This window comes from Microtus pennsylvanicus, chromosome 10 (assembly GCF_037038515.1).
Source record: "Microtus pennsylvanicus isolate mMicPen1 chromosome 10, mMicPen1.hap1, whole genome shotgun sequence".
NCBI lineage: Eukaryota > Metazoa > Chordata > Mammalia > Rodentia > Cricetidae > Microtus > Microtus pennsylvanicus.
In genome coordinates, this window is record NC_134588.1 from 30,933,945 (window position 1) to 30,959,694 (window position 25,750).

Below are 25,750 nucleotides of genomic sequence, written 5' to 3' on the forward strand. Positions count from 1 at the left end.
GTTGGTTCCGTTTCTGATCTCTCAGGGAAGGTAAAATTCCCATCCAGGTACTTGATCCTGGCTTCACCTGATTTCCCACCCAAATGGGTGCCCATGGGTGGTGTCCGAGTTGCCTTAGGTTGGTGCGATATTAGTCTCAGTTATCTATGGTCCTCATGCTTCCTGGAGGAGCAAAACTGCTTCTATAGCACAGTTAAGCCCTGCCCCTTAGCCTACGGTGGGGTATCAGAGAGCAGGGTTCCTGCCTTTGGTGCATATATTTTTATAGCCGTGTGCACTCCCTCCCTGTTGGCGGGTTTGAGCCTCATCTCCTGTTGGGAGAGGCTAGCTTTCTTGGGGATGTTTCTCATGAGCGTCTGCTCATCTCACCAGAGTCTTTAAGAAAGTTTCTGACTTTGGGGTGTTCTCTAGGGAGTCCCCACTTTCTCACAGCTGCCGGCACTCTACACCCGAGATTACGGTACCTGCTCAAACTTTTCTGTTCAGCTTCCAGCTATTGGGTTTCTGCGGACTAAGTCGATTTCCAGGCAGCGAGCTCAGCCTGACCCCGATCTTTGGGTCCCGCCCCCTACCCTACTCCCTGGCACTCCGGACCGCGACTCGGAGGGAAGACGCGGGCCGGCGCCAAGCTGGTCCAACTGGTTCTGAGCAGGAAGTCTCCCGCCCTCACCCCCAGCAGCAGTGCAACCCCGCGCTAGCCCCGGCTTCGCTGCAGCCCGCAGTTCGGTGGACAGTCCCGCAGAGCGGCCGCGCTGGAGACCCGCCCCGGCGGAGATCAGCGCGGCTTTGTCTGGGACGCCCACATCCCAGAGGCAGCACCTAGGGCCGGCGAATGGGAGCGCGGCGGCGCGGGGCAGAGCCGGGCTGAGATAAGCGGCCATGTGACCCTACCTGGCGCGGGGGAGGGGCCGCAGGTGAGCGGCGGAGCGCGGAGCTCGGCACGCGGCGGCCGCGGGGCTCGGCAGCATGTCGGTCAGCAGAAAGGACTGGTCCGCGCTGTCCAGGTGAGAGCGGTCACCGAGGCTGGGTGGGCCGGGGCTGGGGTGTAGTTTCGCCTCTTCGGATCTCCTCTCCCGGACACAGGCCTGCTACCCTGGTGGAGCGGGACCCTGGTCTTGTTGCTTTTCGTGGGGACAGACTTGAGACCAAACTCTCGACCCCTCAGATGACAGGGAGTGTGGTTTCCCTGCTCCGCAGCTTCCTGTCCCCTTAGGTCCTAAAGAGTAGGCTAGGAGAAGGCTGGTCCGCAGCCTGGACAGCCCAGGGTGCCACTGTCTGTGAGGGCAAAGGAACATTTTACGGGGCTGGGAAGGTCCAAGAGTTACTCCAAGCCTTATTCTTGAGTGAACCCCCAGTCTCTGCTCCTCTCTAAAGAGTTTTAGAGTAGGTCTAGGGAGTGTCCTTTAGCCCCACCTAATGGAGTCAACGGAGCCGGAATCTGTGACTAGGGTCAGAGAAAGCAGCTCCCCCATCCTAAGAGAGGCTCAGATTCTCAGCTCTCATTTGGGGTGGCATCTACGCTGGGAGCAGGATAGTTGCTATCCCTGCCCGTGTTGCTATCTAAGTTTGTGAACTGGTCCCATTGGGTCAGAAACTGTATGTGCTATGCCTGCCTGCTGGACAGCCTATCAGGGTCAGAGCAGCCTAGGAGGGGTGGGTCCCTAAGAGGCAGCCCCTCTCTTTGTGCCTCCTCTTGGAGCTGTCCCCTACCTCTCCAGAACCATTGAAATGAGCATCTTTCCTCCCCTGTTCTGCCACTGAGTCCCTAATTTGGAATGCATCCTTTGTCCTAAGGGAGCAGAGGCCCACACTGGAGCCCTGCTCTTCCTATTTCTTAGGCTCCAGTCAGGGTAAAATTGGCCTCTTGTCCTCTCTCAAGTGGACTTAGGTCTTCAGGCCTACTGTGGGGTCAGAGCTATCTCGTAGGTGCAGCCTAGCAACACTCTAGCAGCAAGGGTACCATAACCTTGCTTATCAAGGCATCTCTCACAATTTCCACCATCTAAAAACTGCTGCCCCTTGGGGTTTCCCCAAGGGCTTCAGAGGGTTTCACTTTTTTTCTTTCCTGTTTCTCTTTTCTGTTTCACTCTCTCACAGACTCTCATCCATTTGACCTCCTCAGACCCTTGGGACCCTGCTCTGAGGTATGGGTGCCCTCAGTCTTAGTACAGAGAGGCCCAAGGTATCTAGAGAAGGGGAAAGGCAAGCCAGAAGGAGGGTGAGATCCATTGCTCTGGAGAGGGAACCCAGGCTGCCTTAGAGGTCAGACACACCCCAGGGAAGGTATGTGCCGAGGGTGGAGCTGGTGCGGGGGCAAGGCCTTGGACTCTGCCTGTGGGTCAGTGTGCGCGGGGGTTGGTGCAGGAGTGTCTTTGTTTCTGGGTGTGGGCACGTTAGTGCCTATGAATGCATGTTCAGATACAGGGAGTGCAGCGTCTGTGTGGGTGAGCATGTTTATGGCCTGTGTAGAGATGCTATGCCCATGTGAGCTTGCTCCCAACGAGTTCCATCTAAATGGTTGTTGAAGATGTTAGAACTGCATGTTAGGTTATAAATACAAAACAGGGCTCACTTCCTTCAAAGTGCCCAGACTGCTGAGTGTTTGTAATTTTATTCTACTTACTTTTTTGTTTTCAAAGGCCCCCCCCCCCGTGTGTGTGTGTGTGTGTGTGTGTGTGTGTGTGTGTGTGTTTGGCTGGGGGACTAGGATTTTTAATGGGGATGAGGTCTGGTCTTAGCTTGTCCGCTGCTCAGTTGGACATAGACTTCTGTGGCTGCAGGGTGGGGCTGAGTTCCCATGGGATGTCCAGTCTAAGTGACAGTGAAGCCTTGGGGAACCAGTCCTGCCACCGGAAGACCTAGTCTGGCCTCCCTGCCCGGTCCCAGTCTTCATGGAACCCCGTGGGCAGAGGCAGCTGCTGCCAGCAGTCTCCCTGACGAGACACCTGGAACGGAGGACCGCTCCTGTTCTGCTCTCTGAATGCGCAACAAGCCCCAGCGGGCTGCAGGAAAGGGCTGGAAAGGGCTGTGAGTCACCAGCAACCGAGCCTCCCAGGGTGGCCTTAACTAGAACCAAAGCAAAGACGTGAGGCTGTATGCGCTGTCCTTAGCCGTGAGGCTCAGGAGCTGCAGACCTGGGGCAGGGCAGTGGAGAGCTGCTTGCCCTGGCCAGTCTTGTCCTTTCCTCCAGTGCTGACCTGGTGACCAGTGAGGATCTGCCAGCCTGTCTGTGGGGGGTGAGGGGTGGATCCGAGAGCACGGGGACTAAGTGGCCAGTGGTTAATCATTTCCTTGCCTGGCCCTTAAACAGCCTTCTCACCTCCCGTGCTTCTCTGGATTCTCCTGATACTTTTCTTTAGACTGTCTGGGGCAGAAGGGACCTCAGACCATCCGCAATAGCGCCTCAGCGTGTGGAGGGGGAGCTGGAGGCCTGTCTGGTCAGGAGCTGAAGGTTGGCCCAGAGTCACAGCCACCCTGAGGGCCCTTCCACTGTTCTCCCCTTCCCCAGGTCCAGCTCATTGAGCCCCAGGGTTCACTAAGTGCTTCTGGAGCATCTTTACAAACCCTCTAGCTACTTAAACCAGAGCAGCTGAACCTTCATCTGCCCTGTACTTGGCTTCTCTGTGACCCCTGGGGAAAGTGGGTTCTACTCCGTGTGTAACAGGGCAGTGATGTCTTTAGCCATCCATGAGAAAGGGTGGAGTTGATGAATTGGGAGTAAGGATGGATAGCAGCCTCACCTGGAGGTGCCGAGAGGGACATAGTTCCCCTAGTGAAGGCCAGGAGGTGGAGGAAAGGGTGTGGAGAGGAGTGAACAGTGAGCTGCTTGGCTGGGCTGCACAGTCAGCTGCCAAGTCTCTGGGCTGTACGGCCTGCAAATTCCACAGAGGGTCTGGCTCTAGGGCTTCATAGTTGCTGGCTTTCCCCAAACCGCAGTTCTTGTAACTGCACCCTGAGCGTGGCTACCCTGCTCCTGCTCCGGCCCCCTTTTCCTTCTGAATGTTCAGCTGTTAGGCTCCAATTTGGACCAGCACTTGCAGGGCATCTTTTCTGGTCCATGAGGGCATGACACTTTGAGACAGTGACTCAGGTGGAAGGTCTCGGTTCCTTCTTTTTAGTAACCAATCCCCATCCAGAAAGTTCTGAACTCTCCAAGCCTCAGGCTTCTCTGAGTCGAGTTGGGTAGCACCACCTTGCTCATAGCTATGTATGGATTAGCATCAGTGGTATTTGTAAAGTGCTAAGACCACCCTCCTTCATTCTTTTACTTATTGATTTGTTTTTCACCATATTTGAATTTTCAAGCCCCGTTTTAAGCCCCCAAAATAATTGATTTATTTCTGGGGTTCCAGTAATTGTACCTGCTAAGGAAGCTGACCTTTCTTCTCTTCCATTTCTGTCCATTTATTCTTTACAGGCCAATAATCTTTGCTTATTGGAGACAACATTCTTCTCCTGGGGTGGGGTGAGGTAATAAAAGGACTCATGTTTTGCTGGGTGTCAGGAGATTTCTGAGTAGCAGGTGTTGGTGACCACATCACCCTTTTTGAGTGTTGGGGTCTGAGCATAAAGCTTGGACACACTAAAGGACACCAGGCCCTGACTTCTGCAGCTAGCTCTGTCCCAAGCTTGTATGAGTCATGTTTGAGGAGACCTGGTTCAGGCTGATGGCACACCACATAGGGCCCCAGAGGAGGGCAAACAAACCCCCTGCTTCCCCAAGGGCAGTGAGCAGCCTATGGGAACAGTGTTGCTCATGGTCAAGGAATCCTGGAGGCTCCAACCCAGCCCTACTGGGTGTGGGTCGGGAGTGTTCACTTTCCTCTGGATATGGACCTTCTCTGGAGGGTAGAAGTTGTTCCCAAGCTAGGATGGGGCAGGGTGCATGCAGAGTGAGAGCAGGAAGAGCAGTTGGTGGAGGAGAGAGACCATAGGTTTGTGTGCAGTGTGGGGTGATTGAAGAATAAGTCCGTAAACATTCAGAGATTACGGGGCTCATGTGAAGGCCCAGGGGAGTCCTGCTTAAGATCCATGGTCAAGGCCATAAAGGAAAACCCCAGCCCTTTTCCGTTTGCATTGAGGCAGGATACAATTGTGACTCAGATGAGCAGAGGACCTGAGGTTGCCCTCATAATAGTGGAACTGGGATATTCCAGAAGGTTCTTTCTATGGTAGCTCCTTTCCTTGAGGTGATGAGCAGATACCCGTTTCCCTAGAGAGATGGGACATATTGCCTTCAGCCCCGCCCCCGACTGCCTCCCTCTGTGCACTCTTCTGCATCAAGGCAGAAGTCGGAGATTTCTCAGGAAGAGGAGAGTCCTGGATTCTGCCAGTGACATTTGCATCTTCCTTCTGCACTCGTTGGCACTGGCTATGTGCTGGTCTCCATGTCAGATGCCAGAGGTCTTCAGAATCTGCTGCTCTTTCTTTTCTCTTGCCTAGCTCCTCTGTTGGCTGTCCCTAGCCTATCCTCTTCCTCTGAGCCCCAGTTCTTAGACTACGGCTTTGCACTCACAACCCCCCTCTGGGACCCTGTGCCACCAGACAGACCCTGCTGGCTCCTTCTCTTGAACCAGGTCTCTACACCCAAGCATTTCTCTCATTCCAGCCGAGTCTAATTGTTTTGTCCTGGGTTTGCTTCCTTGCTTGTTGTTTGACTCCCCTAACCTCCATGAAGGCAGATGTGTTATTTTCTTGCTTGTTGGACTTTAGCTCCTAGAATCATGCCTGACCTGTCGGCCCTCAAAAAGCACTGGGTTAGTGAATGTTGGCTGTATAGATAGGATGCTCAGCCTGGGAGAGCAGTCCTTATCTAAAGTGAAAAGGGGAAGGTGGTGACTTACCCAAGAGCAAGAGAACTAGACCAGGCCCTGAGCAGACCCCAGAGGCCCACACATACATTTCAGATGCGGTGCAGTGTGTACAGATTGTAAGCTTTGCAGCAGGGTAGTCAGGAAATAGACACAATGAGAAGGACAGGGCCCTTCTCCCTGTCTGGGGTTTTGATTTTTGTCTCTTGCTGACACCCAGGAGGTTTTTTTGTTTGTTTGTTTTTTGTTTTTAGCATTAGTGACTAAACCACTTTAAAAAGACTTGTACACCCCGTTCTGAGAAATCTCTAAAGTGAAATAGGTAAACATGGCTAGCACATTATACCTTAAACCCGACCTCATTGTAACATATGTATAAGTAAGGGTCTCTTTGAAGAAGGGTTTTTATCTCTCTTCTCTTCTTCAGCTGCAAGCCAACACAATCTGCTTTTCAAAAGTTGCCTCTCCAAGGACAGAACTATGCATAGGGAAGAGGAATATGCCAAGGCATACTTTCCTCAATACCCAAACTTAGTTACGGATTAAGGGCGCCTTTCATTAGCGCCGTTAACTGTCTATTTGTTGTTTGTCTGTGGATGGAGAGAAAGTGGGCGGGGGGTGGACAATAGGTGGGTCTCTGGTAGAGTATGCGTATAAAGATGGTGAGGGGGCACTGCACGGGTTGGTTGGATTGCCAGATGCCTGGCTGGCTGCATGAATGGATTAGTGGGAGGCTGTTCGGCTGCCTGAACGTGTCTTGTTAGCCCCACAAATGCGAGGTCACAGGAGTGGAAACCAGACATAGAGTATGTGGGGTTTCCTTGCTGCTCCCGGCAGGTAGAACATGGCTTTAAAAGTTGAGGGAGGCCCTGAGAAGTGGAAGGATGTAGTGGTTTTCTCTTGGTCTCATTTCTGAGTTACCCTTACCCTGACCACCGGAGGCCAAGGCATAGCGAGCAACTTTGAGGCAATTCCTCCGTTATTGTCTGTCAAGAACTCAGAAGAGCGAGGACCTTGATGAGGTCACCTTCTTCCTTCAGAGAGAACCATGCCACCTTCCCTGTTCCCATCATCCAGAGACCTTCTGCTCCCACAGGAAAATCCAGCACAGGAGTATCAGTATCCCAAGGGGCATTGGTTATGCTGGAGGATGTCTTTGGTTGTCCCAAATGGACACTGCTGCTGCTGGCATCTAGGGGTGTTGCTTGGTACCCTTGCAAGTAGCTCCTTACAAAAAATTATCTGGCCGAAATTCAGTGATGCCAACCAGGAGACACTCTGGTCTAACTAGATCCCTGCAAGTTGTAAAGAAAGGAACTGCTTTGAAAGATTAAATTTTCTAGTAGTCACCTTAAAGAAGAAGTAAAATGGGAAAAAATAATGTATCTTATTTGCTTTAATACACCCCATAGTGATCATTTCAATAGGGAGTCAATATATACTTTTTATCTTTCTTTCTTCTTTTGATAACAGACTTTCACTGTGTAGCTCAGAGTAGCCTGAGGTTCTTGGGCTCAAGCCTTCTAGCTAGCTGGAACTACAGGCCATCACAGAGAGTTACACTGTTGCAGTGAGAAATTTTGTACTTTGTTCTTCATCCTGGGTTTTTGAAATCTAGTGTGTGTTTGTAGTTACAACCTCTCTGCCCCAGCATCAGCACTGCAGTGCCACAGGGCCGCTGGCCACAGGGCTGACTGAAGGCAATTGTCTTCTCTTCTGTGGAAGTCTTATTAGGGAAGGTGCCTTTCGGTCTCTGGGCTGTGCTGATGCCTGCCTTCTTCCCCTAGCCTGGCCAGGCAGCGGACTTTGGAGGATGAAGAGGAACAGGAGCGAGAACGCAGGCGGAGGCACCGCAACCTGAGTTCAACCACAGACGATGAATCTCCAAAAGTGACCCAGAATGGAGCTCAGAGATCTGTGGAGAGGTATGTGATTGGGTTAGGATCTGAACATCATTTCTCCATTCTGAGTGGAAGCAGGGGACCTACCTGCCCCAGAAGACTGTGTGAAATCTGACCTGCTAGAGATTTGGTCCAGGAATAGGTTGATGAATAGGAATGGGTGGGAAGATGAAATTTAAGTTCCTCACCATCCTCAACTAAAGTGTGGTCCCTACATTCGTCATCACACTCATGGAGCTGTTTGGTGAGCCTGTCCATGAGCCCTACTCTGTTGGACATTTTATTTATGTATGTGGTCCCTCCATCCTCATGATGTCTGAGAGGCCACTGTTGATAACTTGTTTCACAGGAGGAGAGACTCAGGAAGCATGCTTAGATAACTTATCAAGGACCTGTACCTAGTTGAGTGTGGCGACAGTGTCTATCCAGCTTTGTCAAATGTCCCTTAAACAGGCTACCTCCCCATACTCTGACTGTCTCTATTCCAAGGAGAACAAAAGGGGACCAATCTTGACATCTAGGTTTGGGGATTATGAGGGAAAGGAAGAGAAGGACCCAGAACTTCCTGAATGTTGCCAGTGTGCTAGGACTTTGCTCTCATGGGATGGCTCTCGTTTCACGGCTTAACAAGCTCAGTTTACAGGTTTGGAAAGCTCAGACAGTAAGTTAATTTGCCTGAAATCACATGGAAAGCAGGGTGACAGCAGGCGTGGACTCCTTTGGCGAGAGACTAGGACCTCTGAGTTTCGCACAATTATTTTATGTTGCTCTTGTTCCTTTATATCTCCGAATGAAGGAAGACCAGGCTGTGTTCCGTGGACTGATCCAAACCCAGGGCTGCCACCACGTTTCACGCATACCCTACGGAGGACAGAATGGGGCCTCAGAAGCCCTGGCTTTCCTTCTAGCTCCCTACCAGTTACTTCCCATGGCCTCCTCTAAGTTCTGATGGACAGAGCCTGAACTCACTCCTTTGAGCCCTCCTGGCCAATATTGCTCCAGGCCTAGAACCTATAAAGCAGTTGCTTGATCAATGTTAGTGGATGTGGATGAACAGGGAACCGTTCACTCTACACTGCACAGCAATCTGTGATTTTCACTAGAGCCCTGGGGTGCTTTGCTCAACTGACCCTTCGGAAGGGCAGAACGGTACACAGAATGCAGAAAAGTGGTTATTTTTGAAATAGTGGTGGTGGGACAGGGAGAGCAGGGTCTGACTTATTTGCTTCCTCCTTGGTGGCCCTGGAGGCATCTCACTGAGTCATCTGCACCCAGGGTCACCCTCACTCCTGACGTCATCTGATTCTGTCCACCTTGACTCCCTGTGTCTTTTGATTCAGGCTTCCCAGTGTGGAGGAAGCAGAGGTCCCCAAGCCATCACCCACAGCCTCCAAAGATGAAGAGGAAGACATACAGGCCATCCTTAGGACTCGTAAGGAACGGCGACAGAGGCGGCAGGTGATAGAGGCTGTCCAGGCTCCGGTGCAGGAGACGCTAGAGGGGGAAAAGGACAGCCCAGACCCCGAGCAGACCTCGACGCAGCCCCTTGTGCCTAAGAAGAAAGTGGAGCCCCTGCCTCGCCGGAGACTGAGCCGGGAGCAGCGAGGCCCTTGGGCCCAGGAAGAAGAGCCCCTAAAGGGAAGAGAGCTTGGGGGAGGGGGAAAGGAGCTTCCAGAGGAGGCAGAGGTCCAGCAGAAGACCTTGGTCTCTGAGAAAGCGCCTGGCCCAGAGAAGACTCCAGTGCCTGCCAAGAGACTGACTTCAGAGAAATCCTGCCCCTCAGAGAAGGGAGCAGCCACAGAGAAAGCATCCCCGGCTGAGAAGAAGCACAGCCCAGAGAAGTTGGTTCCAGAAAGAACGAGTGTGTCAGACAAGTCGCCCATCCCCGAGAAGACACTCACGTCTCTGAAGACAGCAGTACCAGAGAAAAGGCCTGCTCCAGTTCTAGATAAAGCCGTGGTCTCTGAGAAGATGCAAGAGAGGAGGCTGGTGTCAGAGAAAGCATCCATCTTTGAGAAGTCACTAGTCTCAGAGACAAAGCTGACTTCAAAGAAGGCAACAGCCTCAGAGCAGCCCCCAGGCCCTGGAGGAAGCCAGGCCACCACAAGGGAGCCCAGAGGAAGGGCTGTCCCTGGGAAAAGCCCACCTTCCTCTGCAGAGCAGTGTACAACAGACCCTCCGACTAAGGCTTCTCGCTTCCCACCCATCACACTCCAGGTTGGCATTGCCCCTTTCCCCTTTGCCCTCCTTGACAGTCCAGCCCTGAGGCCTGTATCTCCCTTGTTTCCTCCTCTCCTCCCTTGTTGGGCTGGTCTTGGCAGGTTTTTTCTCTCCTAGCTGTCAGAGTTCCTAACTACTGTCCGAATAGGGCACTGAGTCAGAGGCAGATTGTTGGAACCAAAAGGGGCCGAGTGCAGAGTACTGGGGTCTCCAACCACATCCTCATCCAGGTCCTGGACTCCGGCCCCCAAAGCCGTTTATGTCTGTTCAGAGCCTGGGTAACCTTGTTCCTTGTCCACTACAGAGCCCGCCGAGGAAACAGACACCCATTAAGCACGGGAACCTTGGGCTAGATAGCAAGCTTAGACAACCTCAGATCTTTCTAAACTAAAGCTCTGCCTGGTGGTTGGGCTACACGAGGCTGTGCGGTCACTGTATAGCAGGGGCGGGAGAGTGAGACATCTCTAGCTTTTGGGATGAGCCAGGTCACCTGAAGGCCTCCTGGAAGTTTGGGCTTGGGGGCCTCTTGGGCCTAGGAGCACCTTACCCTTTTACGGAGGAAGGTGAGTTCTCATCTGACATCTTTGTTTCACTCAGGTGAAAATTCCCAGCAAGGATGAAGAGGCAGACATATCCTCACCTACTCTGCTCACCTACAGCAGCTCCCTCAAACGCTCCAGCCCCAGGACCATCTCCTTTCGGGTAAGGGCTGGGTGAAGCCTAGTCATTAATCCGCCGCAGAGTAGGCAAAGGAAATCAGGACCCATTAAGCAAGAGCCTAGGTTACACAATAGGAAGTCTCTTTAGACAGGCAGAAGCTTTGACTTTCCACGGTGCCCAACGCGAGCAGGCTGAAGACCTAGAAAGTGTGTGTGTGTGTGTGTGTGTGTGTGAGAGAGAGAGAGAGAGAGAGAGAGAGAGAGAGAGAGAGAGAGAGAGAGAGAGAGAGAGAGAGAGAGAGAGAGATACACACGAGCAGTCCCACCTAGTGGATAAGATCAGGACTGCAGGAAGATGAACTTGCCAGAGCAGACTTGCCAGAGCAGACTGACCTGTCTTGGCTCTCTTGTATCTTCCTTAGGAGGAGGGAAGGACAGAGAGCAGCAGGTTTCTCTCCAGTGTTCTCTGCCCCTTCCTTGCTTCTATGTGATGAGACTGGAAAGTCTTGCCTGTTTCAGGGCTTATTCTTGGTCCTTTTGTTTACTGGGTCATCTGCTCATCCATTGGTTGAATGTGCCTTGTGACTCGATGCATGCCAGGCCCTGGGGAAGACCATATGCCTGAGGTTGACCAGTACCCTCAAGGCTCTTGGTTAGTGGAGAGGCAGATAGGAACACAGGTCATAACAGGTACCTTGGCTGGGGTGCAGTGGCAGTTGGAAGGGCTTTGACACACAGAAGAGTGAAGGCAGGTGCTTCCAGATTAAGACTTTTTATGAAGGCTTGGCACTTGGTGTGTGCGGGGAGTTATTCTCAGGAAGAAGACGCATCCTGGGAGCTAGACTCCTCACTGGAGAGGGGGCATGGACTTGCCTAAGACCCTCACTTACCTTCTTATTTCAGATGAGCCCCAGGAAAGACAACTCAGAAACAACCTTAACCCGCAGGTGAGCTGCCTGGAGGCCTGATCTTGTTTCTGGCTATGTGTTATCTGTTTTCACTTGCCATCGGTGTGCCAGGCTGTGCCGCAGCATACATTAGGGAAGGTGCAGATTTTGCCTGGGACTCTAGATCTGGCGGGGCGACAGGATTGATAGGAGGTCCTGGGGTAGGTTGAGATGACGCGGGGTGGCAGTGCCGTTACAGCTTGTGTGCTGTCGGGAGTACTTGTCCTGTGGGCCCCGGGAGAGTTGCGTGGAGGAGACGCAGCTTTGATGGGTCTCTGAAGAGGGAGGAGGCTTTGGTCTATCTTGGAGTTGGGGTGAGAAAGGGTAAGAGCTTTCCAGAAGGGAGACTATGGTTAGGACAAAGAAGGAAAAGACTTGGCTGTGGCAGGCCCAGAGCAGTGGCCGGGAACCTGTATACTTAGTAACCACCCCTGTATCACTGAGCCAAATAGATGGGGGATGGAACATTGCTTGGGGGAGGGGGCGGGGACAAAAATAAAATCTAAACTTTAGTGCCGGTGTTAAAGTTTCACCCACCTGTGCCGTACTTACCTATCTGTTAAACCTTTAATAAGGGCTTATGTTCCTAGGTGCAGGGCTGGGAGAGGGGACAGAGCAAGAGGAGAACAAAGACAAGACAGTGGCTAACCTCAAGTGACTCACTTGAGACCATTAAACCCATAGCCACCCAGGCAGGCAGACGCAGGGACAGCAGTGAGAGCCGGGTGTGGGGGGTAGCGCAGGGGCTATCATGACCTCGCAGCCTGTGAGAACTGAGTGAGTAGAAGGGACAGGGTGTGAGAGGAGGAGGCAGGAAGGGAACAGTGGGAAGCTCGTCTAATCCTCAAAGGCCCCTTGGAGTAGACAGGCTGTTCCTCAGAGATGTAGAAGTTCCTGGAGTCTGTAAACTTCACCCTGACCAAGTCATTGCAATCCTCTCTGCAACAAAGGCATCTTCTTCATCAGTCCCTGTCCTCCCTCTTGGCCCTCAGGATGGGGTATTAGGGGTTGTTCTTCAAGCCCTGGGGGCAAGCCTGGCCTCCCTGGGGGGCGGAGTCTAGGCTGGTTCATCTCAAATCTGTCTTCCCATCCTACAGTGCCAGTGTGAGGCTGCCAGCTAGCACGGTGAAGCTGGGAGAGAAACTGGAGAGATACCACACAGCTATACAGGTAGGAGCGGAGGATTCCTCCAGAGCCTGTGCCGGGGTGGAGGGCACTATTTATGAACATTACAGCTATGGCTCAGCCACTCTTATCTCTGATTTACAGAGATCCGAATCTGTCAGGTCTCCAGGCTCCTCCCGCACAGAGGTTCTTGTGACTCCTGCCGGTGTAGCCAGCAAGCGCCACCTCTTTGAGAAGGAGCTGGCAGGCCAGAGCCGCACAGAACCAACCATCAGAAAGGTGAGGGCCAGATCCCAACTGCTGGGGCTCTGGTCTGACATCCTTGAAGCCTGGGCCTCAGCCTCGGCAGTGTTAGAAACTGTATTGTTCTGATTGAGTCTCCTTAACTGGGTGCAGAACTCCCCAGGGTGGGACCTGTCCCAGCTACACATAGCTTGTGCCAAGTGGATGTTGTGGTAGAGAGACTCTCGTCCCCATTCTGGGGCCTCCAAACCTTAAGGTGGGAGTTTTCTTTCTAGGAGAATCTGCGACTGTCAGGGGTTGTGACATCAAGACTTAACCTGTGGATCAGCAAGACCCAGGATTCTGGAGACCAGGGCGCTCAGGTACCCTTACCCACATATCAGGTCAGAGGAGGGATAGCTAGGCCTGACAGCAATGGGTCATTTCAGAAGTGGAGCTGGTGGCAAAGGGTATAGGGTAGAAACCCAACCTGTGGGTGAGAGCTGAGGAGAGGGGTGGGTCTGAGTCCTTGTTTCTTCAGGAAGAACAAACACATCAGGAAGGGGCAGGTGGGGGTCCCAAGTCCCTCTTTACCTCTGAGTTCTCGGTTTCTACTCTGATCAGGAGGTACAGAAAGAGGCATCCGTCACCAGGAGGGCTCAATGGGGAAACAAATCAGCCATGTCCCTGGATGCCGAGGTGAGTGGGGCAGAAGGTGCCCAGCTCTGAGATATGGAAGCCCCCCCCCCAACCTATCCAAATGCACAGCTCTAACTGGGTTGCCATTGAGTGGTCTGGGTACCCAGGTTCTGCCCCCCGTGTGTTCTTTAGATGACTTACCCATGAGAGTAATGGGAGCCCTGTTCTGGCTTGATTGAGCCTTAGCTTAGCAAAGCCTGCCCCATCTAACTGTAAGGTTTGGGGTCCTTACCCAGTGTGGGTGGGTGGAGGCTTGGTTGGCCAAAGGGTTATCTTGTCCAGAGGTGCCTTCCCCCATAGTCCCATGAACCCCGTTTCCTTGTTCTAATTGCCCTTTGTCCCACAGGTGTGAAAGCCCTGCCAGGACAGACCTACAGACATGCACCCCGAGGGTCCTTCTTCGTGCCAGCTCCTGGCCTGCAGCACTCCTGACCCTTGTTCCCATTCCCTTTCTGTCTCTCAGCCAGTGTGATCAGGGTCCCTGGGGGCCAGGAAGATGAGTGTCCCACCTCCAGCCCCTCCCCAGCCCTGCCTGCGGGGGCGGGGTAGATGTGCTCTGATGCTTTCTCCAGATGCAGGCACTCTCTACCCTGAGCCCAGAACACAGCCCTGGCACACCAGCCATGGAGTCTCCATGTCCTGTCTAGAGACGGCCCCTTTCTCCTGCTCACTGCCAGTATCAGGCTGGGGTGTTTGCCAACTCCAGAGTTATCTCTCTTACCTGCTCCCAGCGGGTACTCTGTGTGCCTGTGACATTCCCGCACCAAGTCCTAGACTTGGTCACTGCTCTCTGAGACTTTTTCAAGACTGGAAAGGAGTCATCAGACACCGACCACGTACTGCGTTTCCCGCTTTGCCATGTCCCCCCTCCCGCCCACTGTGATCCGGAGCCCAGTGCCTTTTTGTATTACCACTAGTCTTTTACTCAGAAAAATCTTTTCTCAGGAAGGATCTGATAAACTCATTCATTCTCAGGCATAACTGACTGTAACACTGATGGGTCTGTCCCCGTAGGTTTTGTTTTCCTTCCGGGTCAGCCGCAGGGAGAGGGGGCCATTGGCTTTGGTGAAAGGAAGAACTCTGTTCCTATCTTCTCTCATATTAAGGTGGTAGGCTTGTCATCAGTGGTCCTAGCATGCTGATTTAATAGTTCAGACCTGGGGGCTGGAGAGATAGCTTAGCAGTTAAGAGCCCTGGATACTCTTCCAGAGAAACCTAGGTTCAAGTCTCCAGCACCTACGTATCAACCGGAACCTCAGTTTCAGGGGACCTGTGGGCCCTGCATGCACACGGTGCATGGTTCTACATGCAAGCAAAGCACACACAAAATAAAAGCATTTGAGAGTACAGAATGGCCACATATCTTCACCCCATCTTTCCACCAGGCTTCCTCTTTCCAGGTCACTACAATGGCCTCGTGTGTGTGTGTGTGTGTGTGTAGAATGCTGAGCCATCCAGAAACACACAGCAAACCAAGAAAGGCAGCCCAGTACCCTGCAGCTCCATTTAACTGGAGTCTGAAGGCGGTCTTAAGTCGGTACAGCTCTTACTCCCAGGGGATTGCTTTGGTTTCACCTAGAACCAGCTTGAGGGAGGGCAGGTGCGAAGGCAGCCTGGGGCAGTGGCCCCACTTCAGAGCATGGCTAATAAGAGCCAGCACCAGGTCCCTGCTCCCCTAGTTCATGGGGCAGAGGCAGCCAGTCCCACTTGTTTTTATGGCTTGGGTCCTACAGTCCAGAGGACAGAGACCCTCAGATCCTGTCTGTGCTCATTTATGAGTACCCAGAGCTTGCTTACCTCTGTGAGTTGCCTGCAGCTGGTCTCACACTTTTGCTGGGCCAGGGAAGGGGCAGGGGGATGACCCTGAAGACACCCTGAAGACCTGCCTGGAACACCTTGTACATCCTGCCAAGGACTTGATCTGCAATTGAAAGTTGTTGGAAATCTGGGCAAGAAGAGGTGGTGACTGTGTGTCACCTGGACAGTGGGAGCAACTGCTGTAACTTCTCTGGTTCTGCTGGGCACCCTAACTATGACCTCATGCTCCTCCCCTCTCTGAATCCCAAGAGTTCAAGCAGGTGACCTCACATGGCTTTGGGATGCTCATGTTGCAAATTTTGGGTAGTGCCTTGGCAGGTGAACTTTTTGTAGCTGGCCGAGCTGTCCTACAGACTCTTAGGAGAGGCTCATGGGTGCTTCCCTCAGACAGTGGAAGGGATGTTCATCAGATGCAGGCTCAAAGTGGTATGGCCTCTGCCTGAATCCCCTCTTTGGTTTGCCCATTGTGAGCAGGCTGCTGGGGAGCGTGTGGCAGCAGCTCCACCCCTCAGCTCCTTCTGCCACTGGCTTTGCTCTGGAAGGAGCTGATGAACAAGGGTGTGGAGATGGCTAGAATTAGGGTTGTGTGGGTGTGTGTCTGTGGTGACATCTGTGCGTGTGAGGTGACATCTGAGTGGTGTGTGTGCATGCATGTGCATGTGTGTGTGTGTGTGCGCGTGTGTGAGGTGACATCTGAGTGATGTGTGTGCATGCATGTGCGTTTGTGTGCGTGTATGGTATATGTGTGTGTGAGGTGACATCTGAGTGATGTGTGTGTGTGTGTCTGTGGTGACATCTGTGCGTGTGAGGTGACATCTGAGTGGTGTGTGTGTGCCTGTGAGAGGTGACATCTGAGTGATGTGTGTGCATGCATGTGCGTGTGTGTGTGTGTGTGTGTCTGAGGTGACATCTGAGTGCCCCCTACAGGTAAGTCCACCTCTCTGCTCTGCTGCTGCAATGCCTGGGCATGGCCCTCGGATTTGTGCCCCAGCATGCACTGGCCCACATGCTTTGTCACCGCATTTCTGACATTCTGCCCATTTGCTGTTTCCTCTAATCTGGTCACTACAATTACTTGTAAGTTGCTTCTGGAGCCGCCCCGTTATACACCAGTGTGGCTGCTACGCAGTGACTGTTGGGCTGACGCCCCACAGCTAGGGACCCCAGATATGAAGAACCCACTGGTTTTCCAGAAGGATGCTCTGTGTGCGCTGATGCCCAGGTCCCTCTCTCAGGCATCCATGAAGACTGGCTATGGCCTGTCTGAAAGGTTATCTGTCAGCTTTCTTGGAAAGTAGTTTAAGTTCAGGGAGGGCTTAGGAAAAGCAACTCCTAAATTCCAGGAGATTCTAGACTGAGATACAAGGCAATATGGGGCTTGGTGAGCTTAAATGGGAGGGGAGAGCTGGCTGCCATGCTCTTTATGAGGTCAGCCTGGCTCTGTCTCATTATCCCTCTCAGTATTCCCCCTCCCTCTGCCTTTTCCAAGCCCCCCCCCCCCCGCAGCTTTCCTGAGCCCTCCCTTTCCTGGGATGCTGCCCCTAGGCCTGTGGCTCTAGCTGGTCCTGTTGCTGACCTGCTGGCAACACGGAGATGCACATGGCTCAGGATAAGCCTGGAGCCAGGGATCAAAGTCACTGGGCTCAGAGACTGCTTGGGACCACGGGAAGGGAACTGTGTCAGCTGAATAATGGGTAAGTTGGCTAGTAAGGTGGGCATTTCTATACAGAGGGTCCTCACAAAGACTTTCACACAGAGGCAGCCCTGTCCCTCTTAAGTGGTGGAGCTAAAGGAGAGGCTGGGCACACGGTCAGGAGAGAGGAGAAGGGCAGAGGCTGGGCGAGCCCGGTGTGGAGAGCAAGAGAATGAGTCACTAACCATGTCTGGAGGGTCAGGGATCTCAGGGATTGGGGCACCTGGGAAGCTGGGCCTGGTCCATGGAAGTATTCCTTCTTTGGCTTCTGTAGGGCCTGCTGAGAAGGCTGGGGGTGGAAGGAGGTAGACTGTGGGGAGACTCAGTTGCCTCCCAACTTAGTTTCTTTCAGTTCTTTCACACCTGATCCCCACCATACCTGTTGTCCCTGTGGGCTGGTGGCCTTCAACATTCAAGCTACAGCAAAAGCTGGGTCCTGATCTTATGGACCTTCTGATCTAGCGGACAAGCCGGACAAAGTTGCTCACCATGACCCCCGTCTCTAACCCTGAGAGGAAACCCAATGATCCTCTGTTCCCTACTCACACTCCTGTTGCCATACTATGGAGACTTGTCATTCTGGTGCTCAGCCTCCTCTGGCTTTGGAGACCACTCTTGTGAGGAGGACATGGTGTGTGGCTCGGGGCTCATGGAGACGACTTTCTGCGTGCTCTTCCCAAGGCCTGAGAGCCTGCCATCTGCCTGAAGCCACTTGGTTCAGCAGCAGCAGAAGCTAGCAGCCCAGAAGATGCCTTTCCCCCAGCTCTTGTCTTCTGCTCCCCAGAACCCGCCAAGAGGCTCTTGAGGTGTCTCTGAGGTTGACATCCACCCCAACCCTGCTCCCAGCCCTCCCCCCCTCTGGGCCTGGGCTTTGGCATCTGCTTTATCAGAATTCTCAAGAGGGACAGCTGGTTTGTGTTCCCAGCATATCTGCTCTGGTTTTAAATAGCTTATGTGGGCAGCTGCAGGACCACATGAGCTTATATGGCGTGGGGTACTTGTTCCTTTAGCCCTGTGCCTGGCACCTGCCAAAATAGCAGCCAACACCCCCCCCCATTGTGTCGTCCCCCCCATCTCCTGCTGCACATTCCTCCCACCGCAGGGCTTGGCTCTCAAGGCCCCAGCCCACATGCCTGCTTAAAGCCCTCTCCATGCCCTGCCCTCGGCCAGTCCCTGCCGAGGCTAAGCAGACACCTCAGGACCCGTGTGCAGTCCCTGTTCAGAGGTAAGACCAGGGGGAGCCCCTGGGAGAGGGCAGAGGCAGGTGGATTTGGCACTTTCCCCTGGTCTGTGCTTGTGTCCATTCTGAGTGGTCACAGGGCTGATGGGAATCCACGGCGCTGTTTCCAGGACAGACTCCAACCAGAGTGCTGTGGAGTGGGAGAGCCTGCATCCTCGATGGGAAGTGAGTGGGAGGTCCTCATCGACCACGAAAGATAGCGTGTGGTTTTGAAGTTTTGAGTAGATTGCTTTCCCTCCCCAGATCTTATTTTTTTTTCATAAGTAGAGCGGCCTAGATCATTGTTGGGTCACTAAATACAACAGAACCCTAACCTAACCATCAGGGATCCCCAGATTGTTCAGTCTGTCTCCTTGACTCTAGGTTAAGGGCCACCTGAATCTTTTTTTCTAGAGGCCCAGAGAACAGGGTAAGACCATGGCTATATTTACCAATGAATCCTGGTGACTCAGATGTCATGCCCAGGAACAAAGATGCTGCCCTGGAAGCCCTGAGAAAGGTCAAACGTCCAGGGACATGTAGGCCTGATGGGGTTTCTCCAAGCGGATGCTCTATATCCACTGGGCATCAGGGACTGGGTGTGAGTCCACTCCTGGAGGAACCCAAGGGTGCCTAGCATGGGGTGTGTGTGATGAGTCCTGATCCCTTTCCCAGAAGAGGGGAGCTAAGCTTGTCAACATTGGAAGGGTATTCCTGGGACCCGCTGTGCCCCTTCCATTGTGACCCTTGCCCCATCCCAACTTGTCCTTAGGGTTCTGTGCCTTTGCGTCGTAGGCAGGCTTTCTGACTTCTGGGTGCAGTGAAGGATTGTTTGGGAGGTAATTGCTTGGAGGCTAAGAAATGTCCAGCACATTCCACAGGGAGTTCAGCTGGGAAGCCACCTGACCTCCAGAATTCCTCCTCTGACCCTCTTCTCACAGGACAGGTCCTCCTCCTCTGGGCAGAAAAATCGGAGGGGATCAAGTTTCACCCTCTGCTGATTCTTCAGCTAGTGTCCCGGGCTAACAGCTGTAGCTTTAGGAAGATCCCCAGTTCAATGCTTTGGACAAGGACCAAAGGACAGAGCCTACGCTCCTCAGAAACTGCAAGGCTAAAATCTGAAGCTGATCTATTTCATAGGTAGATTAATGAAAGGTTCAGAGACATTTAGGGACTTGTATAAGGATGCACAGTAAAAGCTGGGTTTAAAACTCAGATCTTTTGATCCCCAAAGAGAGTCCTCTTTTGGCTTCTGTTGTTTTACTTTATTACCCGTGAAAGGTGACCCCTGACAGATGGTAAGAAGCTGGAGGAGGGTAGGATTCTTGGGACATACTCACATCCATCCCTCCAGCTTCCCTATCTCCTCTCATTCTGTAGCCCTCAGGCTCAGTCTCCCCCCTCTTTTCCCTAGTCTACCTGACTTAGGTGTGCCCCTTGCCTGAAAACATCCCCCAGACTCTGCAATCTGTGGTCTGTGCTCTGTTTTGGGAGCTAGATGGTGTTCCTGGGGGCAAGGTGGGGGGGGAATCCAAGTTGCTGCTACCTTCTCTGATCTTTGCAAGATGCCCAGTGGTTCTAAGCTGGTGTGAGGGCAGGAGAGAAGTTGGCAATGATAAGCCTTTGGGGTAGCCACACACCTCCCCCAAAGAACTCTCCCTATCACCTCGACACCCCCAGGCTCCTCACAAGTTCTGACTACTCCCCTGAGGTTTGGACAAGGTGGGTCTACTACCAGACTTCTGGGCTCAGGATCTCATCCTGAGATCCAGGTGGAGGGTGTCTGGTGTTCAAGTCTCCTCTGAGTAGAATACCACCCCACTTGTTGAGACACCTTACACTTTTGACATCCCTTTTCCACTATCATATGGCGGAGTGGGGTGACATGCTGCACAGGGCTGCTGTCCAGATTTCCACTTGAGCCGGGCCCCACCCCACAACTGTCTGTCCTACGCCTGCAGAGGGAGCAGACCTGGGACTTGTGCACTTGTCCCCAACCAAGCAGGCCCGGACCAATCCCAAGTTGCAGTGAGTTCTGAGTCTGATACAGACTCTGCTCAGAATATCTGGCCAGTGCCGGCTTCCCAGAAACGACCCAGTCTCGAGGGTGGCTTTGGCCTGACCATCAGCTCAATTCAGCAGCACCTCGCCTTTCATGGCTGCCCATAGATGTGAGCTTGGGTTGGGTCTCGGCACTCTTCCCTGCATTGGGATATAGAGGGAAGGCTGGAGAAGGCAGGGATGAGACCATTCATGTCCCACCCTTTACACTGGCAACATGGATCAGGCTGCAGGGGGTGGATTCATGGTGGGCAGGAAGCACCATGTGGTGTGGTCCTGCCAATCAGCATGTTCCTGTCGCTCCTGAGGCCACCGCATTGTGTGGTCCTTCTCCCTTCTAACTCCAGTGTCGGGAAGGTTATATTGCAAACAACAGGGAGCATTGCTCACATTTCAGGCAACCTGACGGTGTCTCTGGGTTAGGCACTAATGTGCCTCCAGGAGCTGGGTCATAATAATACAGGTTGAGTTTGTTCTCAGCCCAGATACTTCACACTGTCTCTAATCGGTTCATTCTATTGCATACACCGCAGGGGAGGAGAAATTTCCCAAAGGGAATTATGGTGTAGGAAAATGAAATGACCTTTCGAAGGTCATACTCAAGGTCACCAGATGACTCTCATACTGAAGCCTTGCTCTTCCACCTCTCCCCGTGGCATTTTATAATTATGAGAGCACATAATCACACCTGGTCATGCCTGGGCATCTACTCATTAATATTCACGGGGTCCTCATAGGGTCCCTTAGCTGGGATGTCTGTACTCCTTCCATCATTCAGAAAGAACCAAGGTTCAACTGTGCTACAAACACATCAACATCTCAGTAAACAGATAAGAGCCTGAACCCAGGGCTGTCCCTGCCACAGTTGCAGGAATAGCTCAGCCAAGTCTCCCAGGGATGCTGTAAAGCTGGGATCTTTATTGAGATTGGGTGGATTAATACGCACATCTAAGAAATACTGCCAAAGGGCTGGAGAGATGGCCCAGCAGTTAAGAGCACATTTTTGAGGGTCCAGGTGGGTTCTAGCATTTATGCCAGGTGGCTCACAATCACCTGTAACTCAAACTCAAATTAGGATCAGAAGAGGATCCTAATTCCTCTTCTGAACACCATGGGCACCTGCACTTAAATGCGCAAGCACACACAGACACAGTCAATAAAAAATAAAATAAGTAAAAAAAAGGAAACAGAAAAGGTTTCCTGTGTCCATTTGTCCACATTTCCCAGACAACACATTTACAAAACTATAGAATGCAATATCATGACTCACATGTAAACACAGATCCGGTCCATCCAGGCTCACACTCAGGCCGCCCCAGCTTCACTGTGCTTTTGTTTGGGGTGTGTCCTACACAGTCCTAACCTGGGTGTGTTCATGCATTCATCCCTCTAGTCAAGACCCACAAGGGACCTGTGAGATGGTTCGGTGGTAGAAGCACTTGCCATCAAGCCTGACAACCCGAGTTCCATGCCTGGGACCCAGATGGGGAAGAAGAAGACCAGCTGTTCTCTGATCTCCACACATGCCCTATGACACTGTGTGCACACGCATCAATAAATATGTCATTTTTAAAAGGCCAAAAAGGGTCCCTTGTGCACATTTTTATTACCATTTCCACTTCTCTCCTGCCCTCTACATGAGCCTTGGTGACTTATTCTCCATATTTACAATCTTGCCACGTCAAGAAGTTGTAAATGGAGCCATACAGCATGTGACCATCACAGCTGCCTTTCTCAAGCACTAACGGGAAAATGTGCTATTCGTGATGGTGTCACCAGCATCCCAGGGGAGCTTGTCAGGATGGAACGTACAGTGAGAACAGGAAGAGAATGCTGGTCACTAGGGCTGTGCTCGCCTGAGATGTGGAGAAACACAGCTAATATTTCTTTGAGAGTTACAGATAGGAACCTAAGAAATCCAGGGTGGCATGCTCAGGGGGCAGAGAATGGGTGAACACCAGTTAGCTGCCCTGCTGCGATTCAGGTGTCATGGTTGCCTTCTTGCAGAGGGAGAAATTGACTTTGCTCTGTGGGTCACACAGTGAATTCATCCCCAGGCTTCTTTGAGTCCTCTCTAGCTAGGTGCAGAGGGCTCTTGCAGAAGGCAGCCCCACCTTTCTCTTCCTACTCGCAATGATGTTTTTCTCTTTCTGAAGCCATGTCTGACGCGGAGGAGGTGGTGGAGGAGTACGAGGAGTAAGTATCAGGAGCATTCTGCCTTGCATGGGGTCCCCTCATGCCCATATTGGGTGCATTCTGCCTTGCATGGGGTCCCCTCCTACCCTCGCATCCTGGTGGGAGTGGCTGTGCCTGTTTCCAGGACTTGGAGTTGGGATTCCTTCCCTTCCTTCCCATTTCTGATTAGCAGATCCCAGGCAACCTCAGACTGGGGACTTTAGGAAAACAGGACTCAGTTTGAGGACCAGGAGGGAAGCTGAGAAGCTGGGGCTGTTGACACTGCTAACAGTTCAACAGCTCTCCCTGAGGCCACAGAAATGGTGGCCCGCCTCCTGTCCCAGGCCCAGCATTATCCCTAGTCCCTCACAGTGCCTTGTCTACAGGCCTGCCCTGGGGATGCCAAAGGTGAGGTACAGTCAGGCAATCTGACAAGCATTCTGAGTAGAGATGTCACCAGGGAGGTCACCTTGACTAGCACAGACCTGCCTTTCCCTTTGGGCTGCTGAGATACAAACCACAGGAGGACTTGATAAAGAGATGTATGGTGCAGATGTTGTGCAGGAGCTCGGGGAAGAGCGAGAGTGGGTGCAGGGATGGGCAGAGGCAGCTGCGTGGAGAAGGGAGGCTTCCCCTGGCCGCATTTGTAGAAGGAATTGGAGAAAGGGTTTTCTGAAAAGGGCACTGTCTGGGAGAATCTCAGGTGAGGTGAGAGGCGGAAGGGGGAAGAACACTGAAGATACTTGTTGACTTAGATGTTTGCTGGGGACAGTGGCAGATAGTGCAGGCTAAGAAGGGTGGGTCAGGCTGCTGGAGGCCTTTGCAGAGGGAGCCGGAAGGTGGAATGCTATTTGCAGAAGAAAGAAGTGGGAAAGGGGGCTGGTTGGCTTCATGGAAAGGTCGTTGTGTGTGCGTGTGTGTGCACATGCGTGTATGTGTGTGTGCATGTATATGTGTGTGTAGTGTGTAGTGTGTACACCAGTTTTGACAGTGTCTTCTTTTATTCCCAGGGAACAGGAAGGTAAGTGATCGTGGGGATGCCCACACTGATGGAGGACAGTCCGGCTGGAAACTGACCCGTCTCTTTTCTCTTCTCTTTTGCCCTGGTCTCTTCTGAACAGAAGCTGTAGAAGGTATGTACCTGAGGCACATGGGGAGTAAGAGAGGAGTTTTGGGAGGCCAGTGCTTCTGGGGAAACAGTTTGTCTTTCTTTGCCCTGAACTCCTAACTGAGCAGAGATGGCCCGAGTAATCACTTTTGCATATATATATATATATATATATATATATATATATATATATATATTCATATATATATTCAAATATACATATATTTTCATGTGTGTGGTGTGTATACAGCATATTTTCTTACCATGAAAACTTTGACATGTATATAGACAACAAGAAAAGAATAATGAGCCCCACAGTCTCATCACCTAGCCTCTGCAATCAAAAACGTGTGGCCAAACTGCCTAGGCTCCCCCAAAATAAATAAATTAAAAAAAAAAGTGTGGCCAATAGTCGTCTCTACTCCAGCTGGTCCTGGCCGGTCTGAAGAGGCACCCCAAACCATTCCCAGATACATACCTTACTAATTCCACATATATCTCGAGACGTGGAGAGATGGCTCAACTTTTAAGAGCACTGGCTGTTCTCCCAGAGGACCCAGATTCAATACCTGCTACCCTCATGGTGGTCCACAACCGTGTGCAACTCCAGTTTCAGGGTATCTGACACCCTCTTCTGACCTCTGTGGGCACCATACATACAAGTAGCATACAGACATACATGCAGGCGAAACGTCCACATACATGAAAAGTTAAACTAAAAGTTAGACAAACTAAACCACTAAATAAACAGACACAACCATAATGCCACGGACAAACCAAAACCCATCCCAGCGATTGTTTTTTTCACGTGAATCTGATTTTGCTTCATTACCTGGGACATTCTCTATGGGCATGAAGCTTTCTTACAACCTGGCAAAGGTCCATCTTGCTGTCCCCTCCTCTTGGATATGGTGACATGTCACCCTCCTTGGCTTGGACTCTGCTATCTCTGGAAGCGCTCTCTCTGTCCTTCCTCCTGGAAGGCCCAGAATGACCCTGTGGCTCCTGTTTTCCACCCCACAGGCAGGCTGAAGCCTGGATTGCAGTGGTTTGGCTAACTCATGCCATGTATGGAAAGGATCTCTGATGATCTTGGGAGCCGCACCTCCCCTGCGCCTCAGGATTTCTGGGAAAAATGAGGAGCCTCTTGCTCCTTTAAGTCTGTTCTGGGTCGTGTAGCCAAATGCCAGGAGCAGGAAATGCCATTTTCAATTTTTAGGGACCATTAGAAAAGTCTCTCAGCTAGCATTCTACTACTGAACCAAATCTCCAAACCAAGGCTTTTTGTTTGTTTTTGTTTTTGGAGTTCAGACTGGTCTCAAGCTGTGGCAATCCTCCTGCCTCAGCTTCAGTACTGGGATTACAGGCATGAGCTGTGAGTCACCATGTTCAACTTCAAAAACCATATTTTGAATCAAGAGCCCAGCTTCTTCCAACTTCCTGCATAGGAGGGACACCGTCGGCTGGGGGATTCCTTAGCTTTGGAGGAATCTCCTGTTGACAGCAGGTTCTGGCTAGTAGGCCTTGGGAAACAGACTTCAGCCAGATTTGGGACCTTCAGCCTGGCTATTACACACAGCAGGCTTGGTGGAACGAGTTCTTGCCATAGCTGCATCTACCTCCCTTGTCCCGAATGGTCCAAGGCGCTGTCTCTGGCTCAGAATGGCTGAAACCTACAGGGCAGACAGTGCTGAGGGCCTTTGTTCTAGGGAAAGCATCTTTCTGCTGCTGTTGAGGTCTTCCTCCCTACCCCCACCCCTTATCTTTTTTTTTTTTTTATTTTTGAGATAGGGTTTCCTCTGTGTAACTTTGACTGTTCTAGAACTAGTTCTGTGGACCAGGCTGGCCTTAAACTTCACAAAGATCCACCTGCTGGGATTAAAAGTGTGTGCCACCACCGCTGGCTTCCTAAAGTCTTCCTTAAGTAGAGATTTGCATTGAAAACAGTGGGGAAACAGGCAGTCTCCTCAGAATGCGAGCCCATGCCTTCCAACAGGCCAAGCCAGTTCCCTTGGTCTGGCTCCTAGTATGGCAGTCCGAGATGTGATTCTGGGAGTCTGTAGGTGTTTTGCGGGGTAGTCCCAAAACTCACT

General features: G+C 52.1%; 1 protein-coding gene and 2 long non-coding RNA genes across 3 annotated transcripts; 2 read left to right on the top strand and 1 right to left on the bottom strand.

The window, feature by feature from the left end:
• The first annotated feature begins 592 nt into the window (after nt 1-592).
• Lad1 (ladinin 1) lies at nt 593-14,939 on the top strand. Its single transcript, XM_075988075.1, has 10 exons — nt 593-1,004; nt 7,598-7,735; nt 9,052-9,928; nt 10,529-10,633; nt 11,494-11,537; nt 12,635-12,707; nt 12,807-12,941; nt 13,181-13,267; nt 13,509-13,583; nt 13,930-14,939. The coding sequence occupies exons 1-10, from the start codon at nt 967-969 to the stop codon at nt 13,933-13,935; spliced, it is 1,578 nt and encodes a 525-aa protein (XP_075844190.1). The 5' UTR covers nt 593-966; the 3' UTR covers nt 13,936-14,939.
• Nucleotides 14,940-15,428: 489 nt separating this feature from the next.
• On the bottom strand, nt 15,429-17,863 carry LOC142858351 (uncharacterized). The gene is made up of 3 exons (XR_012912009.1): nt 17,641-17,863; nt 17,280-17,383; nt 15,429-15,504 (listed from the first exon to the last, which is right to left on the bottom strand). It is a non-coding gene; the product is annotated as an uncharacterized LOC142858351 (long non-coding RNA).
• Nucleotides 17,864-18,091: 228 nt separating this feature from the next.
• On the top strand, nt 18,092-22,940 carry LOC142858608 (uncharacterized). Its single transcript, XR_012912056.1, has 3 exons — nt 18,092-18,319; nt 22,531-22,570; nt 22,743-22,940. It is a non-coding gene; the product is annotated as an uncharacterized LOC142858608 (long non-coding RNA).
• The last annotated feature ends 2,810 nt before the right edge of the window (nt 22,941-25,750 follow it).

Excerpts from the sequence above, each read along its gene's own strand:
- Lad1 (XM_075988075.1), top strand. The coding sequence starts at position 967 with ATGTCGGTCAGCAGAAAGGACTGGTCCGCGCTGTCCAG. Across the intron at positions 10,634-11,493 it reads CCAGGACCATCTCCTTTCGG|ATGAGCCCCAGGAAAGACAA; the intron begins GTAAGGGCTGGG and ends TTCTTATTTCAG. Across the intron at positions 13,268-13,508 it reads CTGGAGACCAGGGCGCTCAG|GAGGTACAGAAAGAGGCATC; the intron begins GTACCCTTACCC and ends TACTCTGATCAG.